The sequence below is a fragment of the Pan paniscus genome, chromosome 17 (genome assembly GCF_029289425.2).
Source record: "Pan paniscus chromosome 17, NHGRI_mPanPan1-v2.0_pri, whole genome shotgun sequence".
NCBI lineage: Eukaryota > Metazoa > Chordata > Mammalia > Primates > Hominidae > Pan > Pan paniscus.
The window spans coordinates 50,598,272-50,619,704 of NC_073266.2; the positions used below are offsets into that span (position 1 = coordinate 50,598,272).

The 21,433-nt window shown below is 35.7% G+C and overlaps 1 protein-coding gene across 3 annotated transcripts in view; it reads right to left on the reverse strand.

Moving 5' to 3' along the window:
* The window catches only part of CCDC178 (coiled-coil domain containing 178), a 503,460-nt gene that overhangs the window by 288,675 nt on the left and 193,352 nt on the right, over positions 1-21,433 (reverse strand). For all 3 annotated transcript variants that reach the window (XM_034943399.2, XM_057300489.1, XM_055102765.1), the window contains exons 15-16: positions 19,368-19,551; positions 921-983 (exon numbers count right to left, since the gene is read on the reverse strand). In XM_034943399.2, the coding sequence (XP_034799290.1) occupies positions 921-983; positions 19,368-19,551 (247 nt within the window). The remainder of the gene's footprint in view (positions 1-920; positions 984-19,367; positions 19,552-21,433) is intronic.

The following is a 21,433-nucleotide window of genomic DNA, read 5'->3' on the forward strand; positions in this document are numbered from 1 at the left end:
ACTGTTAGGGCCGGGCGTGGTGGCTCACGCCTGTAATCCCAGCACTTTGGGAGGCTGAGGCAGGCGGATCACCTGAGGTCAGGAGTTCGAGACCAGCCTGACCAAAATGGAGAAACCCTGTCTCTACTAAAAATACAAAATTAGCTAGGCATGGTGGTGCATGCCTGTAATCCCAGCTACTCGGGAGGCTGAGGCAGGAGAATCACTTGAACCTGGGAGGCAGAGGTTATGGTGAGCCGAGATCGTGCCACTGCACTCCAGCCTGGCGACAGAGCAAGACTCTTTCTCAAAAAAACAAAAACAGAAACCCACCAACAAAAAAAACACTGAAACTGTTTTGACTCTTGTTTTTTTTCTTATAATAATAATACTAATTTCAAATATGTAAGTATTTCTAAAGGGGAGGCATTCTAGAAACATGGCATGGATCAAAAAACCCAATCTGGATTCCAAAGGATATGCAGGTGGTAGATAAAGATTTTAAAAATTCAAGTTGTTTTTGCCAGCTTACACGCTTTATTTTCAAAATCTTTATATGGAAGTATCAAAGCATATTTTTCTTTCACGGTAAAATAAAGAAATCCAAGTGAAAGACACTAAGAGTAAAGAAAACATAACATCACCACAAAGCAAACTAAAGAGTCAGACACTTAAAAATAAGATCCCACTGCTCTTTTACTAGACTGGCAGAAATTCCCATTACGCCACAAAATGAGATATGTATATGGGAGGTCAATTTCTTTATGCGTGATCAGACACTGCTGGTTGTACACAGAGGGCAACTGTCATCAGCTAAGGAGAGAAAACTGCTGGCTTGCAAACCAAGTAGTGACAAGATGCCTCATTACAGGCAAATTTAAAATGCTAAGTAAAATGCAAATTAAAGGAAGAATAAAATATTAAAACCAAATCAGTATTACCTGAAGCACCATTCCAGCAGCCACTTCACCTTGAGTGAGTTTTTTCAGGAATTCTTCTCTACCCTATATGTTAGGAAATTTTTAAAATGAGGATTTTCTTCATAAAACATCAAAAACATTTTTTAAAACAATTGCTAATATAAGACACATTTTTAATGTTTCAATATAGAGTAAAATATTAATTATAATTTATTATATGTATTTTTAAAATCCTGGTGTTTTTCGAGGTAAAGTAATTAAGTGGTACAGCACCAGGAATTAGACTACAAAATTTCAGTCTTTCCAGTTTGCATTTTATAGTCCTAAACTTAAAAAATCAAAGTAATAAGAAAGTGAAACAAGGTAGTCATCAATTTCTCCTTTTAAAAACTATCAGTTTGTTTTTAATATTACTTTCTGGAATAAACACAATCAACTTTCAAAACAAGATAGATGCAAGTCAAGTGTGAAGTGTGCAAAATAAGAGCAGACTCTCCATTTAGCTAGAACAATTCCTTTTTTTTTTTTTTAAATCATACCTTTCAAGTTTGTAGGGAAAAAATTTGGAAAAATCTTTTCTTTGCTACCTGGAAAAATTGTTGTAAATTGTTCATAGATTTGCTTTAAATTATCACGCAAAACCAGAATTGGAAGTAGTTCATAAAGTTCCTTCTGTCTTAAAATTACATCTTGGAACCCCTGATTTGAGGGAGGAGTTGGCTGGGATTTAGGATGTCCTCCAGATTCAAAAGATATATGTATGTGTGTGTGTGTGTGTATGTGTGTGTATATATATATACACACACATACACACACACACATAGTTTTGCAAGGAGGAACAATAAAAATTCAGAAATGTCTCTGATACCCCTACTTCAATACTGAATCCCTCATCATATCCCAGGGTCTATAGAGACAATACAAAGAAACAAGCCAGCAGGCCTCTGCTCTAACACTTTCTCTACTCAATATAGCAAACCAGCAAAATTATGTTCACCTCAAGCAAAAGAATAATTCCAAAGAAGGAAACATGAAGGTGGTAAATAAAGCAGTAACTTTGATATATCATTTTACTTAAGGATATATCTACATCTAAAATCAATTTATGCAACAATACGTTTTGATAATTTTAAATAAATTAGCAACCTCTTCTAACATGATAGCAGATACAGCACAGTTTTTCAGTTTGTTTATTATTTAATAGAAATGGAACAAAATTCAAAATGGCTTTGTAGACTGGAGAAAAATATATCATATTCCAAAATAGCTCGATTTGACCTTTGTCTGAAACTAATTGAAAAATGTGTATGTATGGGCATGTGTGCTTTTGTTGTGTTTTATGTGTTAGAGAAAAGACTTGGTGAATGAGGTGAAGCTGAAGAAACAAACAACTCTTAGATTATGCAGAACCTTCCAGGTACATTAATAAAATTAGTGAAGAATGGTAAGCAAAGTGTGTGTTTTAGATCACTCTGGTTACAATATGGATTGATTCATTTGTGTTTCCTTAATATTCACTCATCCATTCATTCTTTGAAGTTTTTTTGTTTGTTTTTTTAATTGTCAACTAGTGAGAAAGCAAGTTATTATTGAAATGAATTCAAGTCACTTAAATTGGATAAATTAATATTGTTTGAAAAGAACTTGTGGATGTGTGGCTTGGAAAGAACTGCAGGCAGTATATGAGAAATTTAAATAGATAAGAAGCCTGAAGCTGCAAGAATAAGACACTTGTATTTCTCTGAAAAGAAGAAAGATACTACATTTGAAATCTGTGTACAAAACCAACTCAGCCTGTTACCAGTGGACAAATTTGTACACTGCATGGGCAAAACATCTGGAGCTTCTGTCTAGCGTCTCAAAGAACTTTACCAAGCTCCATTTTCTACCATGCCCCCAAACCTCTGTGATCCAGACAGCCAGGTTAAATGACCAGTCACCAGGAGAGAAAGTATTTATCACTGTCTGGGCTGCCAATTGCATACTTACACAAGACCCAACACCACAGGGAGTGTTTCCAGGCAGATGCTCAAGGCCTTCCTATGAGACGGTCCTCTTTACAGAAAATGGTCTACCCAAAGCACTGGGAAAATGCCAAGAGGCTAGACAGTTTCTGAGAGAACTACTGAATACTTCCAAAACACCATAGAGTACCCCAAAGACTGATATAGGGAGAGCTCTGATGGTCAAAGGTCTTAGATTACAGGTCCAACATCTGAGAGAGGGGATTTATTTGTTTTCCCATCCTATTATCACAGGCATTGTTCCCTGTAAAGCTGACTCTAGAGTTAAGTTTAGTGTATAGGATACTTATTAAGGAGCATATTTGGAATCAACTCCTGTGGACAGGAGAGGAACGAAGCAGGATTGGATAGAGACATAGGCTGAGCTGCCATAGACTCCCAACAACAACCTCGATCAACCCCACAGCAAACCATGAGCAATAATGGACCGTCAGATTTGCCCCAAGTTGGACTAAGGTAGCAAGGCTATCATTCTATTTTTATTGGTCATTAAATGTGAGCTACCCCAGGAACAGGAATGACCTTAAGCAAAGTGACTGAGATGATTCCTGAAGGAGAATCTGGGCAGTTACATTCACATAACAATATAAATGCCATGTGTTCCCTCAATGATAAAACTACCATTTGTACTACTCCTAGTAATGATGGCTAAGATACATTATATGCTTTCTGGTAGAATTATCTTGTCTTAACTTCACAATGAAATCTATAAAATAGTTATGATTGTCCCTTTTGCACATAGGAAAACTGACAGAGAGATTACATAAATTGACCAAGCACACAAAGCTGGCAATTGATGGAACCAGGATACTAATTTACACAATGTGACAGAGAGCATCTCAGTGACACCCAGATATGTAGGAACCCTCAAAGTTATAGGAATATTTAATGTAGAACCTTCTGACTCTCATGTGCCCCTTTTCTTGTAGGGCCTCCTTTAACATGAGGCTTTCCAGGCAAATGGGACACCTCTTTGAATTCTGAGTCTTAGCCACCTATAGTTGAGATTGAAGAACCGAGACTTTGGGTGAAAGGGTTCCAATTAGCTAGTGATGCCATAGTTGGTTCTAAAATGGAATCTGCTAGAAACTTATGGGCTCCTGGGGAGATACTACCTTCATTATTCAACATGAATTATGTAGCTGCTGAGAAAAAGCCAGGGTTAAATGAGTTCAAATTACCAAGAGGAAAAATGTCACAAGAACTATAGTGTGGTCTGCTTAGTGAAATACTGATTGCCTACATTGGGCAAAATCCTCTAACCTAAGGCTATTTTATAATAACATGTTGAATAGCTCATGTAATTTATCGAATGCCATACTGAGAGAGAGAAAAACAGAATGGCTGTGTGAGTGCTCAAAGTATGTTCTCCACTGAATATGCATCACTTTCACACCATGGTAAAGTTGAAAAACTGTAAGTGGAACCACATTAACTCAGAGGCTGTGTGTGTGTGTGTGTGTGTGTAAGTTAATTATCATATCCATTAGTGAAATAGCTATTATCCACTTTCAAATATGATAAAACCGAGGTCTAAGGTCATGGAATTTGTCACAGGACCAGTCTTCAAACATGTATCAGCACCAGGACTGCCTGCTACTAGAGCCTGGACACATTCTACAGCTCTTCACAGTAAGCTCCCTCCTCTATCCCCTTGGCTGCTAGCACTTTGTCTGTTATATAATATTTGCCAAATGAATAATTTATTGAGCAAATGGGTTTATGATTAACAAACAAGCTTGCTTTTGATCTCTAGGTTGGGGAATTAAATTGTAAAAGTTCCAGATTCTTTCAAATTAAAAAGATGTTATTTTTTTTAAAAAAATCTTTATATGAGGAGAAGCTCAGGGCCCATTACAACGTCACAATCACATTTATATATAGCATCTTTAGGATGGATGATACAACAAGGCCTTTGAGATGTTTTTCCTGAGATGTGGAGAGATGGGACAGGTGGTAGAAAAGACAGTGAGGTTGATTCTGACTTAGGATTGCATGCAACATATATTCCTAAAGTATAAATACCTGAAAAAGCACTGAAGGAAGACTGCCTTCTCCAGAAACGTGGCCTGTGGCCCAGCTTGTGCTAAACGTTCAAGTTCTTCAAATTGCCAATTCATTGTAAAGGGAACGAAAGCCCAGAAAAATTGCCACTTAGCAACTGTTCCAATAATGGATTCTACTAAGGATCACTGATAGATTCTAAATCCACTGGTTGAAATGTGTTGGGAAAAAATAGCCATGTATTCTTAAATATCACTCAATTGATTACTTATTAATTACAATGGGGAAATGAATACATTTCTTGACCATAACTTTAACCAACTGATCAAACTTAATATCACTGATAATGAGACAAACATAGACCATGTGCTTGTGGACACAATATTATATTATTATAATTATGTTATATTCCTGCCAGATGTGTTTAACTTGTATCTAATTATGAAGAAACAAAAGGATAAATCCATATTGAGAAAAATCCTGCAAAGTAACTGGCCTAGACTCTTAAAAATGTAACGTAGTGAAAGACAACTTTTTAAAAAAAAGGTAGAGATTTTTTAAGATTAAAAGAGACTCAAAAGTTATAACAGATAAATACAATGCATGGGGCTCAATGACATATACCAACCAATTGAAATAGAGAAATTTGCATGTAGACTATGCATTTGTGCTCATTATCTAATTATTGCCTCTTAGCTCCAAATCTACTGTTTTTAACTCTGATCTGTGATAATGGAGGTGGATCCTGTGAGCAGTTTCCTTTTGCAGTTTTACTTTTGGAGTAAAGCTAGGCTTTATCAACAGAGGGCAGGGGACAGGCAGGCAGAGCTGCAGCAGCAAGGGGCGCTGTGTCCTGGTTCCTTGTTCCAGTGGACCGTTGTTATTTTCTCCATTCTCCTGCAGAACTGCCACCAGCTGGTGTGTGGGGAGGTTCTCTGCCCACAAACTCCATTCCACCTCCATCAAGTCTCTCCAGCAACACGCAGATAGCTGCTGCTGAACCCTGTGTTGAGACACAACCCCACCCTCTCCAATAAAGCTTCACTCTGCTTGGGAGAGAGCAGCCTCTTCCATGCTTGTTCCTTCTTAGGGTGCTTTCTCTCAGCCCTCCAGGCACTGGCTGCTGCCTACGTTTGCTATTCCTGTGTTCTTTAGAACAGAGATGGCAAACTTTTTTTGTAAAGGGCCAGATAGTAAATATTTTAAGCTTTGCGGGTCATAAGGTCTCTGTCACAACGACTCAATTCTGGTTTTGGAGAAAAGGAATAAAAGAGATCAAAGGACCACTTTGAAGAGCTTGGAAGAAGCCTGGAGCAAAGGAAGTGACAATATCTCAGAAGCTGGAAAGAGGGCACATTCAACAGTCACCTTTGACCTGCAGCCTGGTTTTAGCAGTCACAAACCAGAAGGTGGCAGCAGAGAGCTACACCGCTGGAATAGATTCCTGTACTAGGACAAAAGATAGCTGAAAGGAGGACAAACAGTCAATACTGAGTCCGGAAACCCACATTCAAAGAGAAAAAGGGAGCAACACTACATAAACAGATCTAACATCAGAATCAAAGAAATGGCTTCAGTTTCATTTCCAGTGACAGAGAAGCACTAAGAGCAAAGTTAGAGAATTTATGTTATGTAAGGTTTGAGATCAGGAAAGGAAGATGGATACTCTAAAGAATTACAATCTTAAAGCAAAATTTGAGATATGTTTAAGTGACTATGGGCTGGACTGAATTAGTGGGACCAGGTATCTCTGGCTATGGTTGTGCATTATTAGGAAACATTTTGGTGGCCAGGACCCTAACAGAAAGTATAGGTGGCAGCCCAACCTGGTTCTATCTGAAAATAGGACATGACACTATTTTATCTTTCTTTTTGTACGAAAGTATATGTGTTTCTGGTGAAATATTTTAAATTACAAAAAGAAATAATACAAATATTCAAATCCACAGATACGCATTTTGACTTTTTGGTGTCATTTCTTTTTTAGGTCCTGAATTTAAAGTTATTATCTCTGGTAGAGTCAGTCTAACAAGATCTTTCTCATCTACTACAAAAGCAGAAGTCTCATTAATTTTTAAAAATTCTACATTGAATGAATTTATAATTTATCTTAATACTCATAGATTTAAACACTATTCTATTATTGAGAAATTTGTATATTTAAAATTTCCTATTATATGTTATTAGTATATATTCATGGTTTCCACAAATATTTATTGAGTATCTGTATAAGCACTGTTTAAGCACTGGAATGCAGCAGTGTATACAAAATAAACAATTATTGTTGACCTCATGAACCATGTTTTCAGTGGCTGTTAACGTTAACTGTTAATAAACATCCTTAAACCTGCATCTCTGTTGGCTTTGTTCTTGGTTACTTTCTTAAAGTTGTATTTTTAGAAATAATGTTACTGAGTTAGAGATTATGAATGTTAGGTTTTTTACATCTATTGATGAATTGCTTTCCAGGAAAGCTCTAATTTACACTGAATTGGATACTTGAGCACCTATGAGTTGTTATAGCAAAATATCTTTACCAGTATCAAATATCAGTTTTTATATATGTAAAATTGGGATAACACTTTTTTTCATAAAATAAGTATGGGAGGTAAAAGAAGAAAATGTATATAAAGTAATATGCTTAAGGCATCACTCATATTAAGTACTCAACAAATAACTATCATTATGTTCAACGTGTTGTTTAGAACCCACGCATTTATCACAATTACTGGGAGACAGACTTAAGAGTAAAATATGTAGGTAAGTTGTTAAAGATTGTTTTTTTTTATCCTGAACAACAAAGGTAGCCTCACGCTATAGGAGTATTTTTATGCTACTTATGCCTAATACCTTTAAGAATTTATTATTTGTCAGGCTCCAGGTTGAATGTTTTATACACAATATTATGTATTTATCACCCAAAGGTACCATATAGATACTGTTACATTTATTTAAGAGATGAGAAACCTAGACTAAGAAAAGTTAAGTATATTTTTAATATTCTTAGAGCCAATAATTAGCATAACCAGCCAGGATTTGAATTAAGAAACATCTGACTCTAAAGTCCATGCTTTTTCAATTGAACCACATTTCCTTTCAAACAGGAAGAAGAAAAGTAGAAACAAAGTTCAGATAATTAAACGGAAATACTGAAAAGTCAACTTGCCATCCAATTTCTGACAAGCAAAGTACTAACCCAGTAGAATGGAGAAGGAAATTATGTTCCCATATGATATTTATAGCAAGCTAAATAAAGTTTTATTATATTCTCAAATGTTTTGTACTATCAAGATCCATAAATGTTCAATGCTTTATTTCTATCACATTTTCATGTTTATTTACTTCCTCAAATGTGTCAGGAAAAATGAACTCTTCTGATGCTTGACTAAGGGGCTACTTAGCAGCCATTGTGGGACTTTAATCCTGCTGTACCTTCACACTATTTCTGTTTTCCTTGTATTCTCCTTCCCTTTTTCCTGGCAACCATTTCCCACTAATACAGATTACACATTCCCAATATTATGATTAATAGCAGATTCCTTTTCATTCAATTTTGGCAAAGTATTCTGCCTATGAATGGAGTGGAAAAGAATCTTAGTAAACAAAGACCAATGAAACAAGCAAAAAAACACCAGATCAAAGTTATAAATATGGAACAGAGAGAGATAAGGAAGTGATTATCCTAGAAACGTTCAGCATAAATAACTGAGCTTCTAAGCAGCTTAACTCAGAGAGAAATAAGAAAGTGTAGGGAACTCTTAATTATTAATTAAAAAGAAATAAATTTTATCAAGAAAAACAACTTTTTTAGTTTGGAAATCTAAGGTCAATTACTTTTGTAGGTTTTTTTGAGCATATTGACAATATGACTAACTCCCTTATTAATTTGAAAAACCAAGAAGCAATGGTCAATCTTAGCCATTACTTTTACCAACCTTTATTAAAAGCCAAGGATGTGATAGCAATTCATAACTCAATAAAAGCTATTACATGTGGGACAAGAGTAATATGCTCCAGATTCGACATGCTATAAGGCATAAATCCTTTGGGATAAAAATTAATGAATTAATAGAATGTTCATTTTATAACTACTTAAAAATATTATCAGTCTTATCTGGAATTCTTATAGAAGTTGCATGGTGCATACATCAAGCTTTAGTTTATTAGAGCTGTTTTGTTCTGTTGATTGAACTAAAGATGCTCTAAGTACTAGCAGAAATTATGCCCTCCAAGAAACTTTTGAGAAGGTTCTGACTTTTATTTTACTCAAAGGATGGGCCTATAAACCTTGTCTCAGAGGTGAACAAATAGTAGTTGAAGGGAGGTCTGAGAACATAAAGAACAGTTTGAGATTAGTTAAAATATCTGAAAAAGCACTCAAGGCAAGTCATAGACTTCCAAAGTTATGCACCAGATTACTGTGGACTGGAACTTTCTAAGGACTTGACACACTGTCTTTTTCTAGCATTGAAAACGACCCCCACCCCCAGTATGATTATTTTGAAGCTTTCAGCTTAACTGAATCTTTGTTGGTCAGAATGTAAGTCTAATGTCTTACGACTCTACCAAGACTGGCATGAGATGTCCTGGTCCCTAAACTCTACACAGTCACCTAAAAGCTTACCTTGGGAAAACCCCTTTACTCCCAAAATGAATGTGTTAATAACAATTGCACAGTTTTGTGAATGTTAAATTAATTAGCATGTATAAGGGGTTTTTCATAAAATAGGCTTGAAGAAAACTCATTATGTCTACTTTATTCCTTCCTTTTTACTAAGTTTCCACTTAGTTCTAGCACTATGATTCTAACCTGGAACCAGAGTGACCTGATGTTCTCACTTTTCCACCAGAATTCCATTATATTCAAGCAAAAAACCCTTCAAGATTATGCAGCTTGCATAGAAGATTTCAGCTGGAGTGCTAGGAAGTACTTAACAACTGGTGAAAGCTCTCAAAATTTTTGGTTGCAATGTCGCATTCTTTAGACAATTCTAGATGGTTTTCTGTTCATTCCATCAACACTATAATTGAATACATATTACTATTAAATTGACTTGTTCCCTATCCCAATTGGCTAATTTTATTCTGACACTTGGCCAAACACCTCTTTTCTGAATAGGTCAGTTATTGGAATTGAAAATATGGAAAAACTGGGACAAATCATTTGTAATAGCTAAAAAATTAGAGAAAGTGCTAGACATACTTCTTGTTCAGGATTGCTTCTACTCTAAGACTGCCTAAAACTTATCTGGCATTTTACAGATGCATTAACTTGAGAGAACATAATTCATAAATTCTACCTCTAGAGTTTCAAAAGCCTATTTCTTGGAGCTACCCTAGAAGTGATATTCCTATAATTAATTTCTAGATGATGGATTAAAGATTAATTTCAGGCCAGGCTCAACAAATACAGAAAGTTACTTAAAAGGAAAACATAATTCTCAGATTTAGAGTGTTCTAAAGATTTTCATGAATCAGTCCATGAAAGATAATAGGGTCGTTACACAGGCAAAAATCACAAACTTGAATTACTATAAACCTGAATTATCTAAGGAAAATCTAGAAATTTATTTTGAATTTATTTTGAACTCTGAAGCAGATATGCATGTGTATATTATAGAGGTTTTTAATGCCGTATATATTCAGGCTCAGAAATTAGCAGGAGTGATTAACCATTGGGAATGGTTTCTTAAGTGGACCAGTTTCTTTCTGTTGCTTCTTTCCAGTGATCAATCAGCTCCCATGAGGTAAGGAAACAACATGATGAATACTTTCTTTAATTTTGCATGAATAAAGAGAGAAAGGGAGAGTGACATCAACAAGATGGCTCACTAGAAGTGCCTGGAGTTCATCCGCACCCCAAAAAGAACCAAAGCAACAAATAAATAATGAAGATTTGAATGCAGTGTCAAAGAGAGAATGCTGGAGTGGAGCAGGGGAGTGGAGAGGCAACTGTGGTAATTGGAAGTCCAAGAGAGCAGCACGAAGGCACCTGGCCTCTGCAGCCCCATCTCCTGTTCCTGAATCAGATGGGCCCAAAACTAGGGGCAACTTCCCTTTGCAGGAAAAAGGTAAACAGAGGAACCTCATCAGCCCCCACTGCCACTGTAAATACCTACAGTATTTACTACAAGATAATTCCACAGTCCTCATAAGCCCTGAGCCCAGTTTGGAGAGCTGCTGAAAATTTATACTGTTGCATTGCTTCAAATTAGAGGAACAACTTATGCACTCCCCCAACTCCCACCCACCTCCTGTGAGCCAAGCTGCTGCAGCACAGCACTGTCTTGATACCAGAGCCACCTCTAGAGTGTACCCTTCTCTGGAGGCCAGTAGCCACTGCACCTCTGCAGCAATGGCGCTCCATCTTCATTCCAAGCCCAGTGGCTACACTCTACAACCCTAGCTGTGTGGAGCCTGGGTCAAGGATTGGCTGTGACTCTGGTCCTGCACATCATGGAAACCAACCCCTCCACCCCCAGCACTTCCATCTAGGAAAGGATCTGAGTCCCACCCAGGGCAAACCCACCCTTGAACCAGCCAAACTAGTGCATGTCCACCCCTGAGTAGAAAAGGTCCCCGAGCCAATAAACAGCTGGTCTGCCCCTAGGCCAGCCAAGAAACCATACAGCCATGTCAGAGGCTTGAGAAACAGCTCCATGGGTTTCCACAGAAAACATGCTGCCAGGCCAGCTGATCAGCTTTGTGCCCATGTCGACTCGATAAACAGCCTCTTGACCCTCCCCTCCCCCTGGCTGAAATGCCCCCCATACCAACCAAGCATCTGCATGCCCATGTTCTAGGCCTGAGAAACAACACCATGGGCCACCTCTAGCAAACACAATTCCAGGCCAGCAAGGAAACCATATGGCCATGTGCTGGGCATGAGAAACGGCCCCACAGGCCACCCCTGGCAGACATGTCTCTAGGTTGGCCAAGTGGCTGTGAGCCTGGTCCCAAGACTGAAAAAAACAAACAAAAAAAAAACATAAATAAAACATGGGTTGCCCTGAAGACACACCTGAAGGCAGTTGAGCAACTGCATGCCCATACTTCCAGGCAGAGTAACAGCCCTGTGGCCTCAACCCCAGTGAGCCAGACCCTAAGTTAGCTGACCCATCATGTGTACACATGTGTCCCTGATCTGAGAAACAGCCCAGTGAGTCCACTCTTAACAAAGTCACATCACCACAGATTCTCTCAGCTTAGGCAAGTGAGACACTTGCAAATGTCACTAGCATAGATTACAGCTGAAGAAACTACATAGAGACTACATTACTGTATCCACCTGGGACTAAATACAACAAACTCTAAAAAACTGATACCCCAAGACTCATCAACATGAATAAGTTTCCCTACATAACGTACTCCATAAAATCGGAAGAGCCAACTGTCCCACCAGATGCACAGATACCAACATAAGGAAACAATAAACATGAAAAAGCAAGGAAAAATGACACCTTCAAAGGAAGACAATAATTCTCCAGTAACATACCCCAACAATAAAGAAATATATAAAATGCCAGAAAAAGAATTCAAAACAATAATCATAAGGAAACTCAGAGAGATACAAGAGAATACAGATAGTTCAATAAAATCAGGAAACAATTTATGATTTGAATGAGAAATCCAACAAAGATATAGATATGATTAAAAAAGAACCAAACAGAAAACTAGAGCTGAATAATATGGTAAATGAAATAAAAAAAATAGAATCAAGAGCTTCAATAATAGACTAGTACAAGAAGAAGGCAGAATTTATGAACCTGAAGACAAGTCTTTTGAAATAACAAGGCAGAGGAAAACAATGAAAAGAATGACACCATTAATGGGACAGCATAAATGAACATACATTTGTATTATGGGCATTCCAGAAGAAGAAAATAGAAAGATGTAGAAAACATGTTTAATGAAATAATAGGTGAACACTTCCAAAGTCATGAGAGAGAGATGGACATCTAGATCCAGGAAGCTCAAATAATGCCAAATAGATTCAACATAACAAGTCCTGTCATAGGCACATTATAGTCACATTGTCCAAAGTCAAAGACAGAACAAATTTAAAAAGAGCAAGAGAAAAGCATCGTCACATATAAGAATTTGCTATAAGACTAACCGTGGATTTGCCAGGAGAAATCTTTCAAATCAGGAGATAATGGGATGGTATATTTAAAAGGCTTAAAAAAAACCCTGCCAGCCAAGAATATTCTATCCAGCAAAGCTATCATTCAGAAATGAAAAAGAAAAGTATTCTACAGAACGGAAAACCTAAGGAAATTCATCACCACTAAATAGGCCTTAAAAGAAATGCCCAGTAGGTTTTGCATCTGGTGGTGAAAAAACAATAACTATCAGGAAAACATGCAAAACTATAAAACTCACTGGCAGAGCCAATATACACAGTAGAAAGAGAAAAGAGTCAAACCTTATTACTACAGAAAACAACCCAATCACAAAAATAAACAGTAAAAGATGAAGTAAGAAACATAGGACATACAAAACAACCAGAAAACAATCACTAACATGACAGGATTAATTCCTCATTTATCAATAATAACCTTGAAAATAAACAAATTAAATTCCTCATTTAAAAGATATAGACCAACTGGATTGACTAAAAAAGACCCAACTATATGCTGCCTACAGGAAACTTACTTCATTAACCTGTAATGACACATAGACTGAAAGTGACGTGGTTAAAAAAAAAAAAAAGATTTCACACAAACAGAAACCAAAAGTGAGCAAGAATAGCTGTGTACTTATATCAGACAAATCAGACTTCAAATGAAAAACTGTAAAAAGAGACAAAGGAAAACATGTACTAAAAAAGATTAATTCAGTAAGAGAAAATTTGTAAACACATACACTCATATATATACCTAATGCCAGAGCACCCAGATATATAAAGCAACTATTATTAGATCTAAAGAGAGATTGATCTAATACATTAATAATTGTGGATGTTAACACCCCACTGTCAGCACTGGACAGACCACCTAGACAAAAACCCAACAAAGAAATATGGGATCTAAATAGCACCATTGACCAAATGGACCTAACAGATATTTAGAGAATGTTTAGAGCTATTTCAATATTTAGAGAACATTTCATTGAACAGCTGCAGAATACATTCTTTTCATCAGCACATGAAATATTCTCCAGGATCAATCATATGTTTAGACACAAAAAATCTTAAAACATTTTTAAAATTAAAATTAAAATTATATCAAGTATCTTCTCTGACCACTTACAAGGAAACTAGAAATTGATAATAAGTAGAAGATTAAAACTATACAAATGCATGGCATTTAAACAATATGCTTCTGAAAGACCAATGGGTGAAGGAAGAAATTAAGAATAAAATTGAAAAATTCACTGAAACAAATAAAAATAAAAAAATATATCAACATTTATAGGGCACAGCAAAAGCAGTTTTAACAGCCAAGTTCATAGCACTAAATGCATACACTACATAGAAAGATTTGAAATAAAAATGTAATGATCTCAAGGAACTAAAACAGCAAGAGCAAAACAAACCCAAAGTTAGAAGGAAATAAATAATAAAGATGAAAGCAGAAATAAATGAAACTGAGACTAAAAATACAGTACAAAAATCAAAGGAACAAAAAGTCGATGTTTTGAGAAAATAAACAAAATTGAGAAAAAGCTAGACTAAGAAAAAAAGAGAGAAGACATAAATGAATACAATCAGAAACAAAATGGAAACATCACAATAGATAACAACAGAAATAAAAAGGATCATTAGAAACTTCAATGAACAGTTATACACTAATAAATATGAAAACCTAGAGGAAATGGATACATACAATCTACCAAGATTGAATCAAGAAGAAATGAAAAACGTAAGCAGGCCAATAACAAGTGACAAGATTGAATCAGTTCTAAAAAGCATTCCAACAGAGAAAAATCCTGAACTAGATGTCTTCACTGCTGAATTCTACTAACCTTTAAGGCAGAATTGAAACAATTTCTTCTGAAACTATTCCACAAAATTAAGGCAGAGAAAATTCTTCCTAGGTCATTCTATGAGGCCAGCATAACCTCAATATCAAATACACATGAGGAAAACAAAAAATTAAAACTGCAGGCCAATATGTATGAAAATAGAGGCAATAACTTAAACAAAACACTAGCAAACTGAATCCAACAGCACATCAAAAAGATATTACACCATAATCAAGTGAAATGTATCCAGGAATGAAAATATGGTTCAACACATGTAAATTAATAAATGTGATACATACATCAGCAGAAGAAAGGACAAAAAGCACATGGTTATCTTAATAGATGCAGAAAAAGCATTTGATAAAATTCAACATCTCTTCATGATAAAACCTCATAATAAATTAGGTACAGAAGGAAAATATCTCAACACAATAAGGTCCATATATGACAAACCCACAACTAAGATCATACTGAGTGGGGAAAAGCTAAACGTCTTTCCTCTAGGAACTAAACAAGACAAGCAAGCCCACTCTTAACCAATCTCATTCAATATACCACTAGAAGTCCTAGTCAGAGCAATTGGGCAAGAAAAATAAACAAAGGCATCCAAACTGAAAAGGAGAAAATCAAATTGACCCTCTTTGCAGATTATATGATCGTGTGTGTGTGTGTCTGTGTGTGTGTGTGTGTGTGTGTGTGTAGAGAGAGACTCTACCAAAAAAATTGTAGAACTGATAAATTCCTTAAAGTTGCGAGATACAAAGTCAACATGAAAATTCAGTAGCATTTTTATACATGAACAATGAACTAGCTGAAAAAAATAAGATGGCCATCCTACTTACAATAGCTATAAAAAATAAAAATAAAATACTTAAGAATAAATTTAACTAATGAGGTGAAATATTTTTACAAGGAAATCTATGAAACATTGATAAAAGAAATTGAAGTGGATACAAACAAAATGGAAAAACATCCAATGCTCATGGATTGGAAAAATTAATATTGTTAAAATTAATATTGTTAAAAATTGATAAACAATTAATATTGTTAAAATAGTATGTTAACCATACTACTCAAATCAATCTACAGATTCAATGCAATTCCTATAAAAATACCAAATATGTTCTTAATAGAAAAAGAAAAAATCATCTTAAAATGTGTATGGAACCCCAAAAGACTTCAAATTACCAAAGCATTCCTAGCAAAAAGATCAAAGCTGTAGACATTATACTACCAAACTTCAAAATTCACTACAAAGCTGTGTTCAAAGATAGCATGGTACTGGCATAAAAACAGTCACAGAGACCAGTTAAACAGAACAGAAAATCCAGAAATTAATTCACATATTTACAGCCAACTGATTTTTGACAAAGGCACCAAGAACCTACATTGGGAAAGGACAGTTTATTCAATAAATGGTGCTAGGAAAACTGGATATCCACCTGCAGAAGAATGAAACTAGACCCTCTATACAAAAATCAGCTCCAAATGGGTCAAAGACCTAACTGTAAGACCCCAAACTACAAAACTACTAGGAGAAAACATAGGATAAATGCTTCAGAACATCGGCCCAAGAAAAGATATTATTCTAAAGACCTCAAAAGCACAGGCAACAAAAACAAAAATAAACAAATTACATAATATTTAACTAAAAACCTTCTGCACAGCAAAGGGAACAGTCAACAGAGTGAAAATACCACCTAAAGAACAAGAGAAAATATTTATAATATTTTCATGCAACAGGAGATTAATATCCAGAATACACAAGGAACTCAAACATCTCAACAGCAAAAAAACAAAAAAAATCTGATTTAAAAATGGGCAAATGATCTAAACAGATATTTTTCAAAAAAAATCATACAAATTGCTAACAAATACAAGAAAAAAAGTTCAACATTACTAATTACCAGATAAATGCAAATCAAAACCACAACTGTATCATCAAACTCCAGTTAGGATGGATAGTATACAAATATGAAAAAATAACAAATGCTGGTGAGATGTGGAAAAAAGAGAATTCATATACTGTTGGTGGGAATTAAAATTAGTACAGACACTATGGACAGCAGGACAGAGGTTCCTCAAAAAACTGCAAATAGGAGTACTGTATCATCCTGCAATCCCACTATTGTTTATTTATCCAAAGGAAATTCATATATTGAAGAGACATCTGTATCCCCATGTTTTTTTTGTGACACTATTCACAATAGCCAAGATGTGGAATCAGATTAGGTGTCCAACAACAGATAAATGGATAACAGAAAGTGGTATATATACACAATGGAATACTACTGAGCCATAAGAAAGAATGAAATCCTATCATTTGCAGAAACATGGATGGAACTGGAGGACATTATGTTAAGTGAAGTCACTCAGGAATAGAAAGTTAAATACTACATAATCTCATTCATATGTGAAAACGAACCAAAATTGATCTCACAAAAGTAAAAAGTAGAACAGAGAATACTGAAAAGTGGGGTGGGTTGGAAGAAGTAGGAGACAGAGATTTTTTAAATCGCTAAATGATGGCTAGATAGAAGGAATAAGTTCTTGTGTTCCATACCACTGTAGGATCACTATGGTTAAGAATAATATACATTTTCAAATAGCTAGAAAGATGATATTGAATATTTTCATCACAAAGAAATGATAAATGTTTGAGATGATGGGTATGTTAATTACCCTAATCTGATCACTATATTATACATGTATGGCAATATCACTATGTACCCAATAAATATCTACAATTATTATATGTCAATTTAAAAAATAAAATTAAAAATAACAGAAAAGGGGGCACTCTATTTTGGGCTGGCAAAGCAATTACAGTAGAGTTACATCAAACTTGCATTGAATCTGTAAGTTCTATTTTATGGTATCAAAAAAATTTAGAAAAATAAATAATCCAGTGCAACATCTCTTTCATAAGTGAGTACCTCAGATAAATGAAGCAATATGTTCAAAGAATTAAATGTAGTTTGTGACAGCCACTGGGAAAATATGTGAAAGATGACAAAGGTTTTGAGTCAATTAGAAAAACTGAAATACACAGTTAAGTGGCCAAGTAAGTGGATGATGATATCTTCATTGATATCCTCAAAGAAAAAAAAATTAGCTGACCAATATACAGAAATATATTGATATTATTTTAAAAATTATAAACATCTACAATATTATTGTATATGCTAAACCACAGAATCGTATGCCTTGTATTTTAATTTATTCTATGCATGCTTACTTTGCTTACTCACTTATCTCATAGAAGATATGATTAACCCATTCAACACCCATTAGGAGAGACATAGGTCATTTGAACAGCTGGATTCAATGTGGGAAAAACACCCCAATCTTTCAGTACAGAAACATTTACACATCCGAAATTCAGATATCACAAAAGAAAGTATTCATTGATGATAATGCTAGCAACAGATGTTGGAAATGGTGTACAGACTGTATATTTTCTAGGTATTTTTTTTTGCTCATAAGTCTTTAAGAAAATAGCAAAGACAGGAGACACGTATGTATGTAAGATGGATGAAAGCAGCCTGTTGAAGTGGCCCTGCAGGTGCAGTAAAGTGGGGTGGACTTTGCAAGTCTGATATGGTTTGGCTTTGTGTCCATACCCAAATCACACTTTGAATTGTAATAATCCCCACATGTCAAGGGTGGGACCAGGTAGAGATAATTGAATCATGAGGCATTTCCCCCATGCTATTCTCATGATAGTGAGTAAGTTCTCATGTGATTTGATGGTTTTATAAGGGGCTTCCCCATTTGCTTGGCTCTCTTTCCTGCCACCCTGTGAAGAGGTGCCTTCTGCCATAATTGTAAGTTTACTGAGGCCTCCCCAGCCATGCAGAACTGAGTCAATTAAACCTCTTTTCTTTATATATTACTAAGTCTCAGGTATTTCTTCATAGCAGCGTGAGAATGGACTAATACAAAGCCTCTACCACAAATGGCAGAGAGCTGCTAGCCAATACATCTCTCACTTAGGAGTGGGTTTGAAGCATGTGAGCAATTATTTCTGCAGAAATGTAGTCTACAAATTTCCAGGTACTCTAGAATTCAACAACTCATAGGCCTACTAGAGGTACTTTCTATTCTCACATTACATAAGGTAGACGAACACCTCTCAGAATCCCTTCTTCCTACTATAGGCAGACATTATTATGTGTTAGATATATAGGATAAAGATGAACTGAGCACCACACTCCTGGTGCTCCAAGTAGTTTATGGTTGATAATAGCAAAAAGTAGAAACAATTGTGGATTAGCTACATTGAGTCCTCATCCTCTTCTATTCAAGCTGAGCCTTTGGAGAGAGGTGGTTTTCTTCTCATTTATAAGAAGTGAGTTTTTGAAAAGACTGTTAATCCTTAAATTAAAATCTAATTATCAAGATGAAATCGATACAATTCAGGTAAATTACTCTTTTTTTCATCATGAGTAAGAGGAACACAAAGATACACAACCTTGAACTTTCTTCTCACTTCTGCTATTTTATCTTCTATTTCATCTGTCTTGTGTTTGGTTAGGTGGAAAAGAGTACCAATGCGATAAGCCTCCTTATAGATGTTCTTGAGATGTTTATCATTCTTTAACTTCATTATTGTCAAATATTTTATTTCAGATTCGTATTTTGATTTTTTCCGTATGCTGTAAAAGTAAAGCAAAAATTAATATTATTGAGTATATAGTGAGACAAACATATTTAATAATAGTAAAAAAGAATAAGATCATATTTTATGTTGTCAAAAATACAAAATTGCTGGATAATTAGCTAAAACTTGAAGACAGAACATGTGTCCTAGGACTCCATTTAATCTGCTGCTTCTGATGGTCACCCCTAATTGTCAGGCTGTTTCCAATTTCAGAAGCATAAGAGCATCAATAAGAAAGGATTGGGGAATCCGGGTGCTTGGCTTTTTGAACATTCAAAATCCCTTCTATACTCCTTTCCATTTCAATTTGTGACTTCCATAAAGGTGTTTTTACTAGAGAATATGTTCAATGGAAAAGCCTAAACAAAAACCAAAGCATATACAAGAGCAAAGTTTCTCAACCTCGATATTATTAACATTTGTGGTGGCACAATTCTTTTTGTAGGTGGGATGTCCTGTGCATTGTAAGTAAGATATTTTGCAGCATCTCCCACTAGATGCCAGCAGCACTGTCTCAGTTGTAGCAGCCAAAAATGTCTCCAACCACTGCCAAAAATCCCCTAAAGGTCCAAAATTATCCCTGTTAAGAACCACTTGAATAAAGCAATGGTTCTCAACACTAACTCCACATTATAATAACCTGCAAAGCATTTAATAAAACTTTGTGCTTCTAAAAATGGATTAGTAGGCTTATAATAATATACAATAAATCTGGGGTAAAGCTCCAGCATCACTATTTTTAAGCACCCCATTTGATTCTAACATGCAACCAGAAAGCAAACTATAGATATTAACTGGAGCGGTATCTAAACCTTGTATACACATAAAAATCACAGGGAGAGCTTTGAAAGTCACAGATTCCCAGGCTTCACTCTCAGAATGTGGTTCATTAGATGCAGGATGGGTCTGAGAATAGCTCCCAGGTTGATGACACTTGGTTGCAGATCACACTTCATTCAAGTAGCACTGCTCAAGAGGTTGGGGTGAATACACATGATTAGCTTTCACTTAACAGAACACAGAGAAGATTGAATTAGTGTGGCCAAATCAGCTGATGATGAGCTGCATTGATCCTTCATTTTCACCTATTCCAAAATAGGATGAAAGAATGATGTAGAAATAAGAATAAACATACATTCAAGGCAAGCAGGAGACATAGCTAGGCTCACAAACAAGGTAGAATAGAAATGGGGTCAAAAATCAAAGCATAAGTAGAGGAGAAGAAGCATAAAACTAGCTGAAGGTGTTGCACCAGATGAGCGACCAGTGCAAGGTTCACTGACTCATGACAGGGCTTTGCATGAGCTGTGCTTGATGTGAAAGGATCATTCACTGACTGGGGCTAAAGACACATAGAGAGCAAGGAGCAAAGGCATTGAGGAGAACAGATCCTGAGACCAATAACTCAACAATGCTGCCTATTGAATCAGTAATTACAATAATGTTATCCCCAATATCATCTTTGTATGATCACTGGGAATCAGAAAAGATGACCATAAATGGAAGAATTTAAAGATTGGTTAATTGGGACCAAGTAGGGTGAGGTAGAAGCAATGACATAATTTCAATTGGAAAGAGATAAACAAGAAGATATGTGTGTAGGAGAGAGAGGGGTGTATGTGTATATATGTAAGTGTGTTACGTGTGTGTGTGTGAGAGAGAGAGAGACAGAGTCAGAGAGACAGAGACAGAGAGAGAAAAGAGACCTGCTTATTTAGAATGGGAGGCCTCAAAAAGGACACCAAAACATATTAAGAAATATCTTGTTTCCAAAGACCTAGCAATCAGAGTGTGAACCCAAAGCACTTTAGGTGATACTGATTTTATGAAACATTCTGAAAAAGAACTTAAAATAAGTATATTTAAAATGCTCAAAG